Below are 19604 nucleotides of genomic sequence, written 5' to 3' on the forward strand. Positions count from 1 at the left end.
TCATATAAAGTTTGTATGCATTTTTATATGCATCACTCGTTGCACATCAGCCTGCTGTCTCTGATCTAAGTGTAACGTTAGTTGTTCATTCATAACTTCGACAGTAAAATGAATGTACAAAGACCGTTAAAAAATATAAACAGTTATATATTTATTATATCATAACACATGTGAGTTACAGTAGTTATAGGTTTTATTTTATTTTTGTAAAATTATATTCTCTTTCTTCATGTAACCAAATCAATTAAAAATTTTCTAACCAAGTCTGGACAGCAAACATCATGTCAGAACTTTTTTGCACTTTTGTTAACCATTATGATGGCATTTTGCTCCACTAAAATGCATTTCGATTGCTATTTAGGATATTTTGGAGGGTATGTGAATTGGGATGCCCGGTGGACTGAGTTCTCTCTGGCAGGCTCAAGTAATCACACTTTACCAACAAAACATCCATTCTTACATGAAACTCAAGGACTGTGTTCGGAAAGGATTACTAGCATAGGTACTGTGCAGTATACACTTTAAATTCATTCAGAAGTGGTTCAAGGTTTGTCTTGTTAGCCATACCAGAACACTTTCGGGGTCCTAAAAGAATTGTTTCCTATTGAACACCATACAAAATTAGTTATATATATATATATATATATATATATATATATATATATATATATATATATATATATATATATATATATAGTTGTATATTTTAAGTGTACATCAAGTGTAAATTTCATAATTTTTTATTAGACGTTTGAAATAAACTCTTAAAAGGACTCTTAAGCCCCCAGTCTAGTGATTTGTTTTTGTGCAGGAGGAAAACAGAGTTTGATGATGTAGAATTGACCAATTTGCAAGTGTTCTTGCATGAAGTTCGTCCTGTCTCATGGAGCCCTGAAACACATCTGGGCAAACTCCCTCCGTTAATACAGCTTTTAGCATGTTCTGCTTTTAAATGCAGGGGAGTAACCATATAAAACTGATTGATTATGATGTGACTTTATGTGTGTAACAGAAGATGTGGAATTATGATGATGCATGGAAGGAACACAGGTCTTGATGCCAGACGGCGCCGTACAGTTCTTCATCTAAGACCGGGTTCCTACTCTTCATTAAATGCTCAAAAACAGTATATGATAAGTGATTTATTTCACCGCACAAATTGTGATATTCTTTTAAACGTTAGATAAATATGCTTTTTTCCCCATATTGCACTATTGAATTTCCCTTCCTAATTGATGTCTGAGTCAATTGGGATATTTGAAAGTTGAGATATTTTACCACACACGTACAAACATACCCATTTCTATTCAAACAAATGTGCTTTCTCAGAACATGTTTTTATCACTGAGAGACCCATTTTCCAGGGATCGATTCATTACCAAGATTTGTATGTTCATGTCAAGAAGTGTAAAGTGTCTGTCACTGCTGTAGTTGGGTCTGGTTTGTATCAAAAGTCTAATAAGATGTTGTCAGTCTGACATGTTCTTCATTAAGCTGTGAACTTGGGAGGGTTCTGCTGCCCGTAGGGAAGTTTCCTGTAGGTTTAGCAGCATGGGAAGGGCAGAGTTATTTCCTGGCCATGCTGTGGTCATGGAGTGAAGGTGTAGTGTGCTCAACTGTGTGTGCTGCCCTTAATTTGGGTTTATTTCTTAAGGTTTCCTGGGCATGTGGGTTGACATGAAGTCAGAGGTTATTGACAGGTTGACTCGTTGCCTGCTGGTACTGCTGGCATGTAAATCATTGGGACTGTTGTGATGTTACGCCATCCGCGGAACAATCTAGCCAAAGACAACATGAACATGCTGATAGAACTATGTGGTGGTAATTGGACCTTTTGTGGCAAGAACTTTTGTGATTTTTTTGTTTTGTTTTGTTTTGTTATAAGATGGAAGACGATTTTGTGTCTGTGTGTGGTATGGTAATATAAAAATGTGCGTGCGACTCTCTAACTAAAAGTGTTTTTCTTGTCAGAGGTGAGGTTAGTGTAATTGTGTGAATAATTGCTGCTGCTGATTAGTGGCACAGCTGTTTTATGAGGCTGGTTGGATTTTGATCAGACAAATGTGTGTGAAAATGGCGTGAAATTCTGACTGGTTGTTCGTGTTTAACGTTTGTTGGCATGATGGTGACTAAATGCATTTTATTTAATTTTTTCACTTTTTTTTGTTTTGCTCTTTTCAGGTTTTGCACTGCAGCAGCTAACAGAAAAATCAGGCTGTGGAAATCTGTTCTTCAAAACAATTGTGATGCAAAGGTAGCTGTCTCTTCTCCGGTATACTGACAAAATATTTGCTGTGATTTTGCTGGTGATATAAAATTAAGCAATGTGTAAATATCAAAATGATCTGAAAATCGACGCTGAAATCAGGGTCCCGCTGCATCTACCAACCCGGGAAACGTAAAAAAAATTAACCTAGTAACTTTGTTTTGATAAGCCTAGCGTCTTAAAAAAACGAGCGTGTCAGATTTCGCTCATTTTGCGATGTGGCAAAGGGATCTTAATATAATAACACCTCCAGGCCCTCTGCACGGTTCCACCCACTGCACACCATTCTGTTTTCACACAGCCATATTCTGGAAAAGTGGGCGGGGAGCAGCAGCTCATTTGCATTTAAAGATACATGCACTAAAACGTTTTTTAAAACGTGTTTTTTTCTGCTTCCTCTCAAAATAGGCATTTTCAAAATGCTATAATAAATTATCTGTTGGATATTCTGAGCTGAAACTTCCCAGACACATTCTGGGGACATATGAGACTTATATTACATATTATAGAAGGGGGCATAATAGGTCACCTTTAATGTGCTTTTAATTGGCTGTTCAAAAATGGCAATGGAGGAAAATTTGTGAATCAGTTTAAAAGGTCTGAATCAATTCAAATGATGTTTGATCGGACTGTCCATGAGCATCATCACTTTAAAAAGGTTAAAAGATATTGGGAACATCTGTATAATAACATCTATTTTTGTCCTTAGCTGACTTGACTTGCAACTTGGATTTCTTGAGTTGCCTAGCCTAGGTCACACTAACTACATCAATTATCTAGTGTTTGAGCCTGCAGGAGGAAAGCAAATAGCCTCTGTCAGCGATGACCACACTTGCAGGTTAGTTGCACTGCAGTCCGAGTGTGAGAAAGTGAAATATATGTGTGTGTGTTCTGTTCTCTGTTAATGATGCATAAAGTCTTGACCAAATTTCCACACGGAAACCCGACACTAAACACAACACGGTTCGCCGTTGCTCTGCGTCAACCGCCACTTGCTCGCAGAGTTTTTCTAAGTAATTGGTTAAATGTGGAAATCCAATCAGAAGCCTTGGCTTTTCCTCTCCACGGCCACAGTTAACGAGCTTCTCGACTGTGGCTCCACCAATCAGCCACTGAGGTAAGTGCGGTTTCCTGGCAGTCAGAGGTAATGTAAGAGAGCACTCCTGGAGTCTCGGGTCTTCCCTTTTGCGTCAGAACCGTGTAACTGACACACCTGGATGTTGCAGTGCTGTGGCCTGCCACAACTCAATGTCCCGGCCTTTCTCTTCCCATCTTGCAAACCCTAATGGCTTCAAGGTGGATGAGGACCAAGACAGTAGTTTTCCTTACAGACATCCAAAATTCAGCAATTGGATCCTTTATGCAGACCATGCCATGACAGTTTTATGATACACTTCTCAAAATTCGGATAGTGTAACCATGTTTTCTCAACATGATCAGGTGCAGGTCCTTTTCTGTGCCATTCATTGCCTTGATATTGACCTTCATCTTTCACATAATGCCACATTTGCACCAGATTCTGCTTTTAATCCAGTGCATTTCTTTGTGCGCACCTCTCCAGTTGTCAGCATGTGACCTAATGCCAGTGTTTTTTATTGATGTTGGTGAAACCTAAGGCTGGGATTAAAGGAGGAATCGCAGATCTTTATCATAGTCAGGGGAGAGTTTCAGTTTGCAGCTGCTGCAATAATGGGCTTCTTCTCTGCTGGAACCTGGATGTGCTGAAACCCCTTTTGTCATCCTTAATACCCCTAATACTGGCCCTGAAGCAGCCTATTATTTTTATTAGGTAATAACCATCTCTTATGAATAAATCATGGGCGACCTGACAGCACAGTAAGGTGCAAACCACTGCAGTTACCATATATTACTAATCCTGAACTGCCAGCTCAAATGAGAGATTTGATTTCATGATTTGAGATTTGGTGTCTCGCTGTGGTCGTGCTCATGAGGAATACAGCCAAATGTAACCCAGAGTGCCCGCCAAAACCATAGTTTACACATGCCCATCAGAATATAGATACAGATAGTTGATATATGTAGCTTTGGTCAGTGGATTCTGTGTCAGAGATAGTTTGTTGGGTGGGAGAGCAGAGGGGCCACTGCAGGGATTGGAGCAGGAAACATCCGCCATAAGCCTCAGTCTCCCTCTGCTGTGGAGCCAGAGAAAACAGTAGAGCGCTCCATCTGCAGAAAGATTAAAATTCTGTCACGTTGAGAAAATATGGGACGCAGGAGGAACAGCGAGGTGGAACAAGAGAAGGATCAGGTTAGTGTTAAAGAAAGAGGGTGAACCTTTTCCAGTTAGGCCACACAAACTGAGCTTTTGATACAAACACGGATCACAGCTGGATGCACAGTTTATGCATGTGTGACACACCTTCCCTGTTTAAAAGACCACCTGTTCTGGTCAGCAGCATATGTTAAGGATGTTGGTCTGCAGCAGGGGATGCGTGTATGGTTGTGCCCCTATACTAGACTTCTTAACATGCAGCCTCTGTTAGCAGGCCAGTTGAAATTCATGCTGTTCTTTTCAGCAGGGTTGCCTGCCTTTTAAGATATCGCCACTGAGGGTTTGATCAACCACCTCAATCACAGAATCGCCTTGATTTCAAACAGTTTCAGATCTCCTCTAGTGTTACGTAATTCTGTGTGTGTGTGTGCCGGAGAAAGAGTGCAACCTATTTGCTTTGAAGATCAGAGCAGGGTTTTGCTGTAGTAGTGTTACAAGCCTGAGTGCCACCTAAAGATTAATGTAGGGAGTGCAGGTCACACAAGGAAATGCTGAGTTGACAGAGTTCATATAAGGAGAATGAGGCATACCTGCAGTTTCTGAGGATGACATGTACACGGACAGTTGTCTTTTTTTCTCTCCTTTATTTTTCGGCCAACAGTTATGTAGGATAGAAAAGGGGCTGACCCATAAGAGAACACAACATAAGTTACTGAAACATACATAACAACTCCATCTGATAAACAAATAGCACTAGTAATTGCAATGCCTTAAAAAAGGTTTTCTACATACAGTAAAAAATTGTACCTTTAGAGATACACTACTTGTCACTGGGGCAGCACCCTCAAAGGGACACCTTAGTACCTTCTTTATCCCTAAAGGGTGCATATTAGTGCCTTAGAATATGAACCTAAAAGGTAGTAATATGTACTCTTATAGTACTACTATGAACCAGCTCACTAGGTTTTAAAACCGAGCCATTATGTCTTGTAAAGTGAGTCGGGTGACGATAGCTGTTTTTCGGGTTGGTTTCGCCTGCCTCACATCTGTTTCTGTGTGAGGTTTGAAACGTTTTATTCTCTTCATGATTGATAAATTACACTAGACCACAAAAAAAGTGTCATTTTGGCTGCTGCGAGCACCTGAATGTAAACACCACCGCTAGCACTATTGGTTTAAACAGGTCAGGTCAGAACAGTTATTCACACCATCTCCGTCAAGAAATTAGCTCCTGACCCGGTCGCCACCATAGATGTTTGTTTCAACAGTTCTTAACTCAATCTCAGCATTTCTCGCCCCTGCCCCATCTGAAAAATCACATTGCATGCTCAGGTCAGCTTCCCGGTTGTGCAGTGTAGGAAAACACAGACAAGCCAGACAGACCCTCCCCTTGTTTTCTCTCTTAGGTCTTTCGTGACTTCAAACACTTCCCTCTCTTTTAACTCATATTGTACATGGCTGCCGCATGCTATTCAATAACGCGGTGCCAGTCATTGAAGAGCCTTATGCAATAGCAGTAGCACATCGTCTGTGATGGTTCCCACTGTGTTTGTGTGCTTAGTGTCCTAATCCTCATTTGGCTTTGTCAGGACTGTAGAGAGCTAACTTTTCGCCCTCTTGAATACCCTGGTGGTTGTCAAGACTGGTGGTTTTGGTTTTGCGTGCAATTGAACTCTTGCTTGGCAAGGGGTTCTAAGTAAAGGGGTTTTAACCATGTTTTTGTGGTGTGGTCTGAAACCTCACTCATGCTCAGCAAAGAAGCTTGATCAGAGCAGAGATGCCCCAGACAAGAGCAGACAGTTCAGGAGTTTCTGGCAACTGTTGGGCAAGGCTTAAGTCTTAGTAAGACCCTCGTCTGGGAGCTGTTGAGCATGGGGCATGTCCTCCAAGTACCGCCCAGCTGCAGATATTAATCTACCCAACTGGATGGCTGACATTCACACAGGCCTTGGAGAGCTTTTGGCAATCATTTGATAAAGACTTCTCAATGACCTCATCAACCAAGTGGTTGTGCGTCTTTCTTATTAATGGAGGGATTCTCCCCCCCCCCCTCCTTCTCTTCTCCCACACTTTCCCAGAAAACCTCCACAGTTTCAACTCATTTGAGAGAACTCGTGGTTCTCTTCACTTGGGCCTCTGTGATGTGGTAAACCCAAGATCTGATCTCCAGTGAAACCATCCAGAATCTGATTTGTCCAAATGATTTATTGCATCTGCTTGCAGGCCTCTTGCTGTATCTGTACTTGCCCTAATGTGCCTTCACAAACTTCCTTGAGGCCAGATTTGAGTGTGTTCCTGAGAAGAAATGGCTGGGAGGTATTGGCAGTCTTGCTTCTCAGTTGAACTCCAGGTCAGCTGTAGGGATGTCGTGATAACCGCGAAATCGCAATTGCGCACTTTTGATGAGCCAACCAAATGCAAGAAACATAGCAACCACGATATTTATCCTTTTTTCTAAGGTTATGCCATAAATATTAATTAAGTTAGCCATGCTGTTTACCATGCTGATTTGTATAGAAGCTTCATAGATTTGCACTTACAAGCCTAAACAGACAGAAAAAATAAAAGAGAGATCGACTTGAGCGTGTGTGATTACCTGCGTCTGTCCTTCAGGCAGAGTCCTATATATTTGTGAATATAGCTTGTCATATTCAAGGAAAGCCAGATCTCTGTTTTTTCATCAACGCATTGCTAGTCAGCTGAGTCTTCTTAAGTGGCGCTCAAAGTTAAAATGATTTCAACAGCATGTTTCATTACATCTCTCTTTGAATGAATCTGCATTTTTGAATGTGTACAGTTGAATGAACGGTTTAAAGACTCACTCAAAGACAGTCCCTTGCCACCACTGTGTGGTGCAACAATGTAACTGCACTGACTGAGAGACTGCCTAGAATGCGCAGGTGAAATATCAGCCAAAAGTCTCTTGTCCAGTCAGATTTGACGATCAGAATCAACTGTTATACATATAGGCTAACAGTAGCCCAACAATCCTATTGTCAGGTTTACATTCTGTTATGTGGACCCTTATTTGGACATTCTATTCTGTTTATTTGACTTCCTGTTTAAATGTTCAAATTTTTTGGGGGTTTCTGAATATGACCTTGTTACACTGAAGTGCGCGCACACGCACACACAGATTTGATATATATATTTGACTTCCTGTTAATCTAATAATATATATATATATATATATATATATATATATATATATATATATATATATATATATATATATATATATATATATATATATATATTATCAAAATTACAGCAAAGGAAATTCCTTCACCGTGACAGTCAGCTGCAGGCAAGGGTTCCCATAGTTCATCTGGTAAAGCATGGTGCTAGAAACTCCAAGGTCACAAGCTTTGATTTCCAAGGAACACATACTGTTGTGTTCACTAGCATTGAGTGTCCTCAATGCTAGTGTATCACCATTGTCTTCCCATCTATAGCTTGAAATCTGTATCTTTCTCTCTCTCTCTTTCGTCTGATCCGCTCAGCTGATTTGGCACATTTTATGTCGGATGCCCTTCCTGCCACAACCTCGTGCAACCCCAGTGCTGGGACACATTCACTCACCCATTTACACACACACCCTCACTCACTACGGCAAATTTACTTTGTCCAATTCACCTATGCGTCATGTTTTTGGATTGTGGATGAAACCGGAGCACCCAGAAATGAAATGCAAACTCCATACAGAAAGGCGTCCTCCTGGCTCAGCCAGTACTCGAACCAGGGGCCTTCTTGCTGTGAGGTGACAGTGCAAGCCTGAAATCTTTATCCATTTAAATTGTATTTAAAACTCTGTAGTGTCCTGTCATCCTGTTGTTTTATTTTAGGTGAGTGGTTTATGGTTTTTCATCCACAAGAAGTTATTTTTAGTAATCCTAATTTCCTCTGTATGTCTAATTGAGTTCTTATTATGATTATCCTGCTTTTGATTAGTGCCAAGTTCCTGACAGTGCTTCTTTTAGCAAACATTTAATTTGATTTTTACTCCCAGACTTCATCTCTGTGTGTGGTGTGTGTGTGTTAAAGGGTAAGAACACATGGGGACAGGGGTGATGTAATAACCCATTCATGGCCTCATTATTTTTTTCCTGTTGCTGGCCTATTTGGTTTGTCACCATGACCTCCAAGTTTATTGCACAAGTTGTAATTTGGATTAAATTGTGAATTTCTTAACACAGGAAACATGAGATAAAGAACATCCCCACAGTTAAAAGTGAACATCTTGATTCAATCCCTAGTAGCTTCAGAGATTTTCTCCCTGTTTATCTGGTACAATTAACCTACCCAATGTTTTGATCAAAGTATCAATCTTTTGGCCAATGCAGGATAGATGTTGTGGTGAACGTATTACAGCTGTCCTCAGGCTTAAAGGGATAGTTCACCCAAAATTCAAAATTATGTAATTGATAACTCACCCTCATGTCTTTCCAAACCCTCGAAACCTCGTTTTATCTTCGGAACACAGTTTAAGATATTTTAGATTTAGTCTGAGAGCTCTCAGTCCCTCCATTGAAACTGTGTGTATGGTATACTGAGGTATACTGTCCAGAAAGGTAAGAAAAACATCATCAAAGTAGTCCATGTGACATCAGAGGGTCAGTTAGAATTTTTTGAAGCATCAAAAATATATTTTGGTCCAAAAATATCAAAATCTATTAATTTATTCAGCATTGTTTTCTCTTCCGTGTCTGTTGTGAGAGAGAGTTCAAAACAAAGCAGTTTAGTGATATCCGGTTCGCAAACGAATCATTCGATGTAACCGGATCTTTTTGAACCAGTTCACCAAATCGAACTGAATTGTTTTAAACGGTTCAGGTCTCCAATACGCATTAATCCATAAATGACTTAAGCTGTTAACTTTTTAATGTGGCTGACACTCCCTCTGAGTTCAAACAAACCAATATCCCGGAGTAATTCATTTACTCAAACAGTACTCTGACTGAACTGCTGTGAAGAGAGAACTGAAGATGAACACAGAGCCGAGCCAGATAACGAACAACAGACTGACTCGTTCACGAGTGAAGAACCGTTTTTGTCAGACGCGTCCAATTCGAGAACCGAGGAGCCGATGATGCATGTGTGATTCAGCGTGAAGCAGACCGACACACAGAGCGTCTGAACTGAACTGATTCTTTTGGTGATTGATTCTGACCTGATTCTGTGCTAGTGTTATGAGTGCGGGTAAACCGAAAGCTTGAATGAAGGGCAATCATCGCCAATGACGCCATCACGTCGAGCGCAAAAGAACCGGTGAACCATTTTCGTCAACCGGTTTATTGAATCGAACTGTCCAACCGGTTCTTGACTCGTGAACGAGTCAATCTTTCGTTCGTTATCTGGCTCGGCTCGGTGTTCATCTTCAGTTCTCTCTTCACAGCAGTTCAGTCAGAGTACTGTTTGAGTAAATGAATTACTCCGGGATATTGGTTTGTTTGAACTCAGAGGGAGTGTCAGCCACATTAAAAAGTTAACAGCTTAAGTCATTTATGGATTAATGCGTATTGGAGACCTGAACCGTTTAAAACAATTCAGTTCGATTTGGTGAACTGGTTCAAAAAGATCCGGTTACATCGAATGATTTGTTCACGTACCGGATATCACAAACTGCTTTGTTTTGAACTCTCTCTCTCAACAGATACAGAAGAGAAGACAATGCTGAATAAAGTTGTAGTTTTTGCTATTATTTGACCAAAATGTATTTTCGATGCTTCAAAAAATTCTAACTGACCCTCTGATGTCACATGTACTACTTTGATGATGTTTTTCTTACCTTTCTGGACATGGACAGTATACCGTACACACAGCTTCAATGGAGGGACTGAGAGCTCTCGGACTAAATCTAAAATATCTTAAACTGTGTTCCGAAGATAAACAGAGGTCTCACTGGTTTCGAACGACATGAGGGTGAGTTATTAATGACATAATTTTCATTTTTGGGAGAACTATCCGTTTAATGTCTGCATTTTGTATTGAATTTCCCTGAAGATTATATTGTTTCTCTCCTTCTTAAAGAGTGTGGGACCTTGATGGTAATGAAACCATTTCATTCCAACTGTGTTCCCCTAGTGTAATCTGTTGGCACCCTTTGGACATCTGTAAGGTTAGTAACAAAAGTCTGACAGAACTAATGGTCATATAGGATGTAGATTTTGATGTAAACTTTCAATGGGATATATTAGTTTATACTATTTTGTACAGTTGATGGTGACGGAAAAGAAAAGGCACTTTACGGTTCTATGACCTTTTACACAACATGTCATTCTGTCTCTGGACAGCGGGCAGGTGCCGCTCATCTCATCTGACTGGTGTCTTACAAACACTATTAAAACTGGAGCTGTGGTGGCCAACGATTGGATGACCTGGGACATTACCAGCCCCATGTAAACACATCCTTATCTCGGTGGTCAAAATCATTGCTCGTGGTGTGTTATATTTTTTCAGTTAGGTGCTTTTAAAGCTGAACTGTTGTGTGGTCAACATGACCCAGGCACACTGTATACCATCTCCCCTGTTCCACTTAATTTAGTTTATCTTTCAGAGAATCAAGAATGTGTCCATAATGTGCAAAACACATCTGCTTCGTAGAGAATCGAGCCTTTAAACCTTATGACAAAATACATGAACTCCTCCACATTAAATCACCATTACGACATTCAACTAAGCAGTTTTGTTGACCATGATGTAAAGGTGGAGTGAATAAAACTGTCGGTAAATGATACTGATGTGTTTTTCCTGTAGTTATCCACTCGAGAAGAGACCATGTTGACAAGGCAAGACATTTGAGTTACATGTTTTTCTAAAGATCAGATTATTCAGTATTTGCTAAAGACTGCGTCCATGACTGTAATGCTAGTGATCTCTCTTACAGATGGTCAAGGGCAAATGAGAATCTTTTCACTACCACAGGCTATCCAGGACAAATCAACAGTCAGTTATTGTTGCATCATCTGGGCCACCCACAGGTTTGTAAAAATGCATTGCTGTTTGTGTTTGACGTAGATTTGAATTTTGCATCTACTTAGGTCTCATGGTATAAAGCTGTCATTGCAGCCTGTGATCGTTGGTTCTGCATCTGTGGAGGCTGTTCTAAGCTGGCATAGGACCCTGCCTCTGTGTGTTATCGGTGGGGACCGAAAGCTGTTCTTCTGGATGACAGAGTTGTAACCTGGATTGAAGTCAGCTGGAGAGTGTGTCTGTTTTCCTTTTTCAATAAATAAAGTCGTATTTTCATGCGCTGTCACTGTACGTACTCCACTGTGTCTTTATTTTATAGGTCACTTGGGTTAGAACGCAGACTCAAAATTGTGGGAAACAAGACTCTCTTTCTCCCTAGTTTTTTCCCTTTTTCTGCGAAGCATTGTATCAGTGTTTTTGGTGTGGTGTTCTGCCGAGCTGGCTTAAAGTTGAGCCAAAGGTCGCCTAACGGCAGGAGCTGACAGTTTTCATTGCAGGATGCTTAAATGTGTGAGAAAAAATAACCTTACAGGTGCTCATATAGACAGTCTCATTGACTCCAACAGGATAATAATCTGCAGTCCCATTCCTAACGCTACAGGGGAACTTCCTCCGCTTGACCGTGACGCATGTGTGGTGGGGGAGACGAACGCAATGCAATTTGTGCTTTAACAGTTGAACCCTGAAGATGAATACAAGCATGGGAAACTAAAGTGCAAGGAGAACACAAGACGGCATGAGATGTTGTTTTTTTCCAAGAAAAGCACAGGAGACTCTCTAAAGGGGGAACAAGGGTCCTCTCAGGTCAATTGTGCTGTGTTTGGGCAGGAAGGTGTGAGGCCAAAAGGTAGAATAGTTGGCCCGATGACAAATAAATAATTCACAATCTAAAAACTTTTTTAAGAAGTTGTTTAAAACATGCTATAAGTTGAGATTTCTTTTCTTGGGTTTCAACATATATGCTGTCTGTATTTATGTTGATTTCATGATGCAAAAACTATTGTTTACTAATTAATTTATAAATCGTTACATTTTTCGGGAATGGCTTCATATGACGAGTGGATGCGTCGAAAAGTTGTGAAATATTACCACGTCAAGAAGTGCAGCAAACTGATTTCCTGCCATTTCTGAGGCTTTTGCGTGCGCTCCATGTGTAACAGTTGGGCATATTGTGCCTGGGTGTTAAATTGAGACTGAAATGGGTGCATAGAGAAGGGGGGGGGGGGAAGGGGGGTGAACCCACACTCTTTCAAGCCCGAAAGAAAAGCCTGTATGATTCTTGGAGACTAGTAGCACACCACCATCTGCAATCATTACATGCTACTGGTCTGCTGGCTTGCTTTGAATAAGTTCAATGTGGTCTGAAATGAGGCTTTGGTAGCACTGAACGTGGCTGGGTCTAGGACGAACTGCATATAACTTAGAGAAATCAATGTAAGCCTCTTCACTATTCCAAAGGATACAGAGACTTTCTGAGAGAGCATTGAGAAATTCCTGAAAGGACCTTCCCGAAATCTATTTTCTATGATCAATATTTGGTTGGGCATGATTTTAATCCAAGACTGCCATCTGGTGGCTGTATTACATTTAGTAGTGGTGCTGTCCCAGAGTCCTGTGAATATGCCTGTTCATGATTAGGATATGCATCATATAGGAAGGATATGGTGGTTTTTACTTTTAATATTTCAGTCATCCAGTGTCAGCCTGGAAGTGTTGTGATAGAAAACGCTTATGCATTTCTTGCAGCAGATGCTCTCTGTCATGATGAAGAAAGACTATGCAATCCTTCTTTCAAAGGCCTAATGCCTTAAGCCTTCAAAGTTGGCGAGTAGTTTTAATGGCTGAAAAAATAACCTTCATGATCAAAGCAGCTCTAACCAGGTTGAGAGCTTCCGCACAGCTTACAGGCCTAATCATATTCACTGCTTAAGACAAAGTGAAAAGAACAAAAGAAGGAGTGCACTTTTTGATTCCAGGAGATAATGCATTTTCATGAGGGCTCTCCTGGATAAGTAAAAGTCTTTTGAGGACCAAGACTTGAACTTGAATGACCAGTATACCTCTGGTGGGAATCATTAAGATTAAAACAATCTGGATCCAGTTCCTCCTAATGATTCCAGTTCTTTTATTGTTTTAATAATGACTCCTTTAGTACTTATAGAAATAAATATTTGGAAAAAAGAAATGCAATTACAGTACATTCATGTCAACACAAAGAGAAAATAAATGCGTTATCTGTTTTATAAATTTATTTACTTGTAATTTGTTATCAAAATATTATAACTGGATCTTTCAGTGAAAAAGACTTATCTCTGGTGAAGTATGCCAGAGTTCAATAATTTAGTCTGCTTAAACCCCATCCCCCTACAATCGATTGCAAGTTCACATCTGTTTTACTGACTTACATATCTTCAAATAACAATACTAAAAGGTTCACTCTATTTTATACTCAGTGCTTCATGGCAGTGGTGCTAAGATTTTCTGTTTGGGCAATTGGTTGAATGGCCAGAATACCAAAAGGCAATGCTTATGTTCTGATGATGTTATAAGTTTGGGATTTGTTGGTAGAATTACATGGGACCGATCAGTGGTGATCATATTGTTATGGCAATACCCTTTTGTTTTGAATGTGATGGATTCGGATCCAAGCTATGGCTTTCATGGCATTTGTGGATTGGGTTTAGCGCAGTGTAAAATGAGATAAAAGAGACGATTAAATGTTTGAATTTGGTTTTTGACTACTCCTCTCCTCTCTCCCAAATTTATTACATTATTTGCCTGACAAGCTCTTTCTCTTATTCATTATTTCAGCATGTTCAAGACCAATAAAAGCCAGCCAGCTGATAGAACCTCATTTGCCCTTGAACTAAATGAAATCCAGCACAGAGTAACCTGGTTGCTCACTTTGTGGTTTCGACCTAGAGGATTGTTTGGCATGTGCTGGGGCAAATAGGGAAGAATATGCTGCCACCTGGTAGCCTAATCTTTTAATATGAATGGAAGAGTTGCCTAGCTGTTCCTACACCATTTGTAATGCAACCACAAGCTGTAAATCTGTTAAAAGTTAGGCTAATCCACTAAACAGTCTCCTTTCCTGCTGGAGCCAAAGCAAGAAAGATGATTCATTTATGATGCATTTAAGCAATAGTATACTAGAAAGAATGCTGTATTCCGAATATTAGCATGGCTGACATTGGCCCATGGCCACGAGGTGACAGGTGATTACAGCAACAGCAAAACTTGTATAAAGTATCCAAACATCATATTTCAGTAAAAGTACATTTATGGAAATTGACTCAAGTAGCCTAAAAGTTAAAGTTGCTCATAAGAAAAACGCTTAAGTAAAAGTATTAAAGTAAATGATAATAAAACTACTTAAGTATCAACTTTTCACTCTAGACTAGACACAATGGGGCCACTCACCTTATCTCTTTTCGCTTTGCCAGCGAAAATAGTTCCAATCGAAGCCTCGGATGAATTTAGCCTTTGGCATCTCCGAGTAAACATGCAGGCTTTTCTGAATGAATCAGTGTTTCGAATGAATCGGTTATAGGTTAAAGTAAATGATTCAATTAATCATTCATAAAGACAGGTACTTGAGGCCATCTGCTGGATGTAACCCGCAGAAAGAATCAAAATGGAAAATCCCTCTCGATAACATATCAAATATTGAATATGTTGTGTATTTTTAAATAAATATAAATATTTTATTTTTTCTTGTCATTGCTTGTTTATATGTGAAACAGAAATGCTGACTGATTAATTTTGCAGACATTTATGAGTTACTGTCTTTCCCACAGAAACATCTGCATTTGATCCATTTCTGCTGAACTGGAAAACTGTGGCATGAGGTTTGAGAGTTGGTTTAAAGCATTTCTCTCTCACCTCTTTATATTTACCACAGTCTCTGTCTTAACCTCACCAGTGTCACAATGCACAGACTCCTTCTTTCTTTGGCAGCCATGTCTGTGTCTGACTTTTTCCTCTGCCAGACTGGGACAGAACAGTGTAGAGAAATTTATATATATATATATATATATATATATATATATATATATATATATATATATATATATTTTTTTTTTTTTTTTTTTTTTTTTATTGGCATCTTTGGTTCCACGAAGAACCATTTTAACTTTCCATTCAAAAGGTTCTTTATAGTGGGAAAAGTTTCTTTAGATTTTTTTAATGTTCTTCACACCAAGAAAAAAATATTTTAAGAACTGTTCACTAAGAGGACAAGGGAATATTGTTGCGCTCAGATGAAAGCTAGTTGTAAGTCCAGGTGCGCGAAACCAGTAAAATGTAGAAGAGACTGTAGAGACATGAGCATTGAGAATAGCTGGATGGCTGAAACGTCTGCTCTTGCTCTAATAAATGATTGATTCTTTTTGTCAAAGACTTTGTCTAGTCTTTCAGAGTGCGAACCATCTACAGTCTCAAGAACTGTTCACTGAAAGGTTCTTTGGGGAACCAAAAATTCTCCAAAATTCAGCATGCAGGCATACTGTGGGGTGTTTGTCCCAACTCCCTTTACGTAGTTTAATGTTGCATTAAAAGTCATGATTCAGAAACAGGCTTGTAGACTTGTCAAACATTACATGTACACTACACTAGAAACTACAATTTAAGATAAAATGCAATGGTAGTTAAAATAAAGATATTTATTATTTTGGTAAACAGAACTCTTCATTATATATTTGAATCTGATAAAATGCCACATATACACACATATGCTGTACACATTTCAGCACCATACCTCATGCAATGTAATCTGCAATATTCATTTTCATATTCATAGAGAAAGGCGTTCTTTAAATAAATAGTTGTTGTCAATGATACTGTATCTCACAATCAGGTTTATTTCTGTCCCAGCCTCTCCAGGGCTTTATGTAAGATCTACAGGTCATCCCTCATCTGCCCCTAAAGCATTCTGGACCTTAGAACGCTTATCCAGAACCTACATGTGTAGGGATCATATCTAATAGAGAAGGGCTTCTGTATTGTGGATGACTATTGCCTGTGGAGCAACAGCAATAGCAGTCACTAATGAGGCTTTCTGATCATTTGTACAAAAAAAAACTTGTTTTCTGCAGATCATTTGAGAAAACACCGAACTCTTGCTTATGTTTCAAAAGTTTTGAAGTTTTTTTTTTTACTTTGTAATATGAATGAAACAACACTAGGTGGCACTAAAGACTTCTTTAATACACTAGTCTTCAGTGAATTATTCTCTAGCAGAATATTTCCACGAGGACGCACTCACTGTAAACAGTTTCACAATATCCTCATCCAGTGATCGAAGTGAGGCAAGTCCAATCTCCTGCATGTCTTTCAGTATTTCACTACATGACTAAGTTGACGATTTAAATAAGATCAATCTGTATTGAAATAGCATGCATTATAAATGTCAGTCCAAAGTCACGCATTTCCCATTTGAACTGTAAATTTCAAGCTGTTTTTGAGGCATAGAAATCAAACTTGTACTTCTGGACAAAAACACACCTGTGAAAATTGAGCAAATTCTTTGTCTGCTTGCATGGCAATACCGAATGTCCAAGTAGTTCATGGCAGCAGTCAAAATATTAATATTGCACAATAAAAAGATCTGTCAAATTCAATGTAGTTTTATGGATATGTGTCACTGTACATATGGTTCAGGGGAATGCATGGGAGCTTTTAGACGGTGTACGATTGCACTGAGTACACTGGAACACCTGGAACGCTAGACTGGCAAGGAAAAGCAGAAACTTCTCCTAGCTGAGAGATCTTGTCCTCCCCATACAAACATTTACTCTCCAGAAGGCCTAGGGCTTCTAGAAACTGTCTGCAGACTTACGAAAGTTATCTATAAGATATCGACTGTCTTAAAGTGGCCATTGTGAGATTCTGCTTGTGCACGTGAACATCTTGTGTTAAAGAACATTGTGTGATGAAAGTATGATGTACTCATTTTTAACTTTACTCTGAATTCATGATATTACCCAATGCAGTCTGCTATGCTTGTTCATCTAATATTTGCCAGACATCCCATTGTTTCATTTCCCTATAAAAGTAACACCAGAATTAACTGCACCACTTGTGTAACTCATTCTTTGTTCCCGGGTACCTGCTCTTCTCTGCTCAGATATCCCAACCTGAACCAAAATCATATTTGCGATCTCGAAGGCAAGAATATACAATTTATTCTTACAAGAGTCCTGTAGATCTCCCCACTGCCTAATCACAAAAAACACTCTTAGAATCATGCGGTCCTAGTCTTCTCTAAACATTTGATATACAAATAATGAAATATAGTTGACAACGAGAACGGCAATCAAACTCAATAAAACAACCGGAAAAACCTATATATATATATATATATATATATCACACGTTACAGAAGTTGAAACAAAATGTCACCACATCTGTAATTTGTTAAAGAAAGAAGAAAAAGCGGTAAAAGTGAAAGCACGTAGGCTTACCTCAAAGACTTTTCCAGCTTTGAATTAGCCTGAGTTTTTTTTTTTTTTTTTTTTTTTGAGAGCAAAAAGGACGTTGAGAGTGACTTTACCGCCCTTCTCCTCCTCATACACGGAGCTGTCCCCTCGGCGCGAGGGACCCGGAGATGACGAGCCGCTCTCTCTGCCTCGCCGCGCGTTCTCGATCAGACTGCGCTTTCTGACGCTCAACGCAATTTTCTACACTATACTTTCCGTTTTCATCGATTCCTGGGGGAAAATAGTCCACTATATCTAAAACAATTGTATCCAATTAATCTTTGTGTCGACACCAAACTCAAACTCTTCCTAAATGAGGAAAAAACTGTTGTGATTTTCTCACTAGTTTTTCTTCTCCAGACACCAAATAAAAGCAGTGACACGAGACATTTCACTGGCGCATAACAGCCAAAAGCGACAAATTACATAAGCTAAATACCAATAATTTTTTTCTCTTTCTTTTCTTTTCTTTCTTTTTTCTTTTTCTTTTTATTTTGCTAAAAATCAGCACTACATGAGTCTTTATTGGAAGTATTTAAATAAATTAGTATCTTTTTTATTTTTTAGGGTCGTAAATGATACATAAAATACGGCATTGAGACTGAGCTGCTCTCCAAGGTACTGAAACCCACTTCTCCTGTATGCATGCGGTTTACGCGATAAATAATAATAACAATAATAATAATAATTATTATTATTATTAGTAGTAGTAGTAAAAGTACTAGTATTCTAAAAATAATAAATGGGAACAATAAAGGATGATAATAAAAAGTTTTAATAATAATATCTTTATTTTTTGAAGTATATGTGACAATGCATGCATAACATCTCAGTCTTCAGTACAAGCCACAGATGAATGATATATGCAGTTTTCTGAATTGCTTTCACAGTGAAGCGAAGCTTGTAACTATCTTTCGTTTACGTGTAAATATTTTAATCTCTAAGCTTTAGTTTGCATATGAGCGCATTGAGCAATTCAATAATGAAAATAATTCGTCCCACAAATCGCTCGACACAAGGTTTCAACGAGCCGTTGATCCCGCGATGATTGCGGGTTGGTTGGGAAACTTAACAGCAACATGGTGCGACAGCAAGCAGCATCGGCTGAAGCAAATGGTGGACGGTAGGCAACCTTTTTTTTTTTGTACGATTAAACTACCAAGAAAAATACAATATATAATATATAAAATAACAAATATTGCAGCAGCGTGCCTGATAATACTGAAGCTTTTTGGTATTTACATACGGTTTGTTTTGCATAGGTATTTATGTTATTTCGCTATATGCAATTTAAAATTTAAAATTTACGCATTCAATTTACGCACTGACTAAATATATTTGGACTAGCAAAATGTATCGCTAAATATGTTCTACAAGTAATAAGGACTAATTTAATATTTAATATCATGCTCTCTCTATCACAGCTTGATTAGAAAATGTTGTATATGAGACTAAAAAGCAATATAGATGATGGTTATGAAGCATCATTGATTTTCTAGATTGCATTTCTTCTTTTCTCTTGAAAGTCCTACAACATCGTTTCACTCCATCTTTCGCAGGGCAGTGCACAGGACTGACATCTCACCTAGGAAGATTTAAAAAAAAAAATCAATCTGTGATCCACTTGGAATTAAATTTACCCGACATCTGAATT

General features: G+C 38.9%; 1 protein-coding gene and 1 pseudogene across 1 annotated transcript in view; one reads left to right on the forward strand and one right to left on the reverse strand.

Annotated features, from left to right (window-relative positions):
* Positions 1-2979: 2979 nt before the first annotated feature.
* On the forward strand, positions 2980-11757 carry LOC113048674 (nucleoporin Nup37-like; annotated as a pseudogene).
* Positions 11758-18718: 6961 nt separating this feature from the next.
* LOC113048675 (phenylalanine-4-hydroxylase-like) overlaps positions 18719-19604 on the reverse strand; it is a 36525-nt gene continuing 35639 nt past the window's right edge. Inside the window, exon 6 of the mRNA XM_026210529.1 lies at positions 18719-19535. Coding sequence (XP_026066314.1) covers positions 19492-19535 — 44 coding nt within the window. The 3' untranslated portion in view covers positions 18719-19491. The remainder of the gene's footprint in view (positions 19536-19604) is intronic.

The sequence above is a fragment of the Carassius auratus genome, chromosome 29 (genome assembly GCF_003368295.1).
Source record: "Carassius auratus strain Wakin chromosome 29, ASM336829v1, whole genome shotgun sequence".
Taxonomy (NCBI): domain Eukaryota; kingdom Metazoa; phylum Chordata; class Actinopteri; order Cypriniformes; family Cyprinidae; genus Carassius; species Carassius auratus.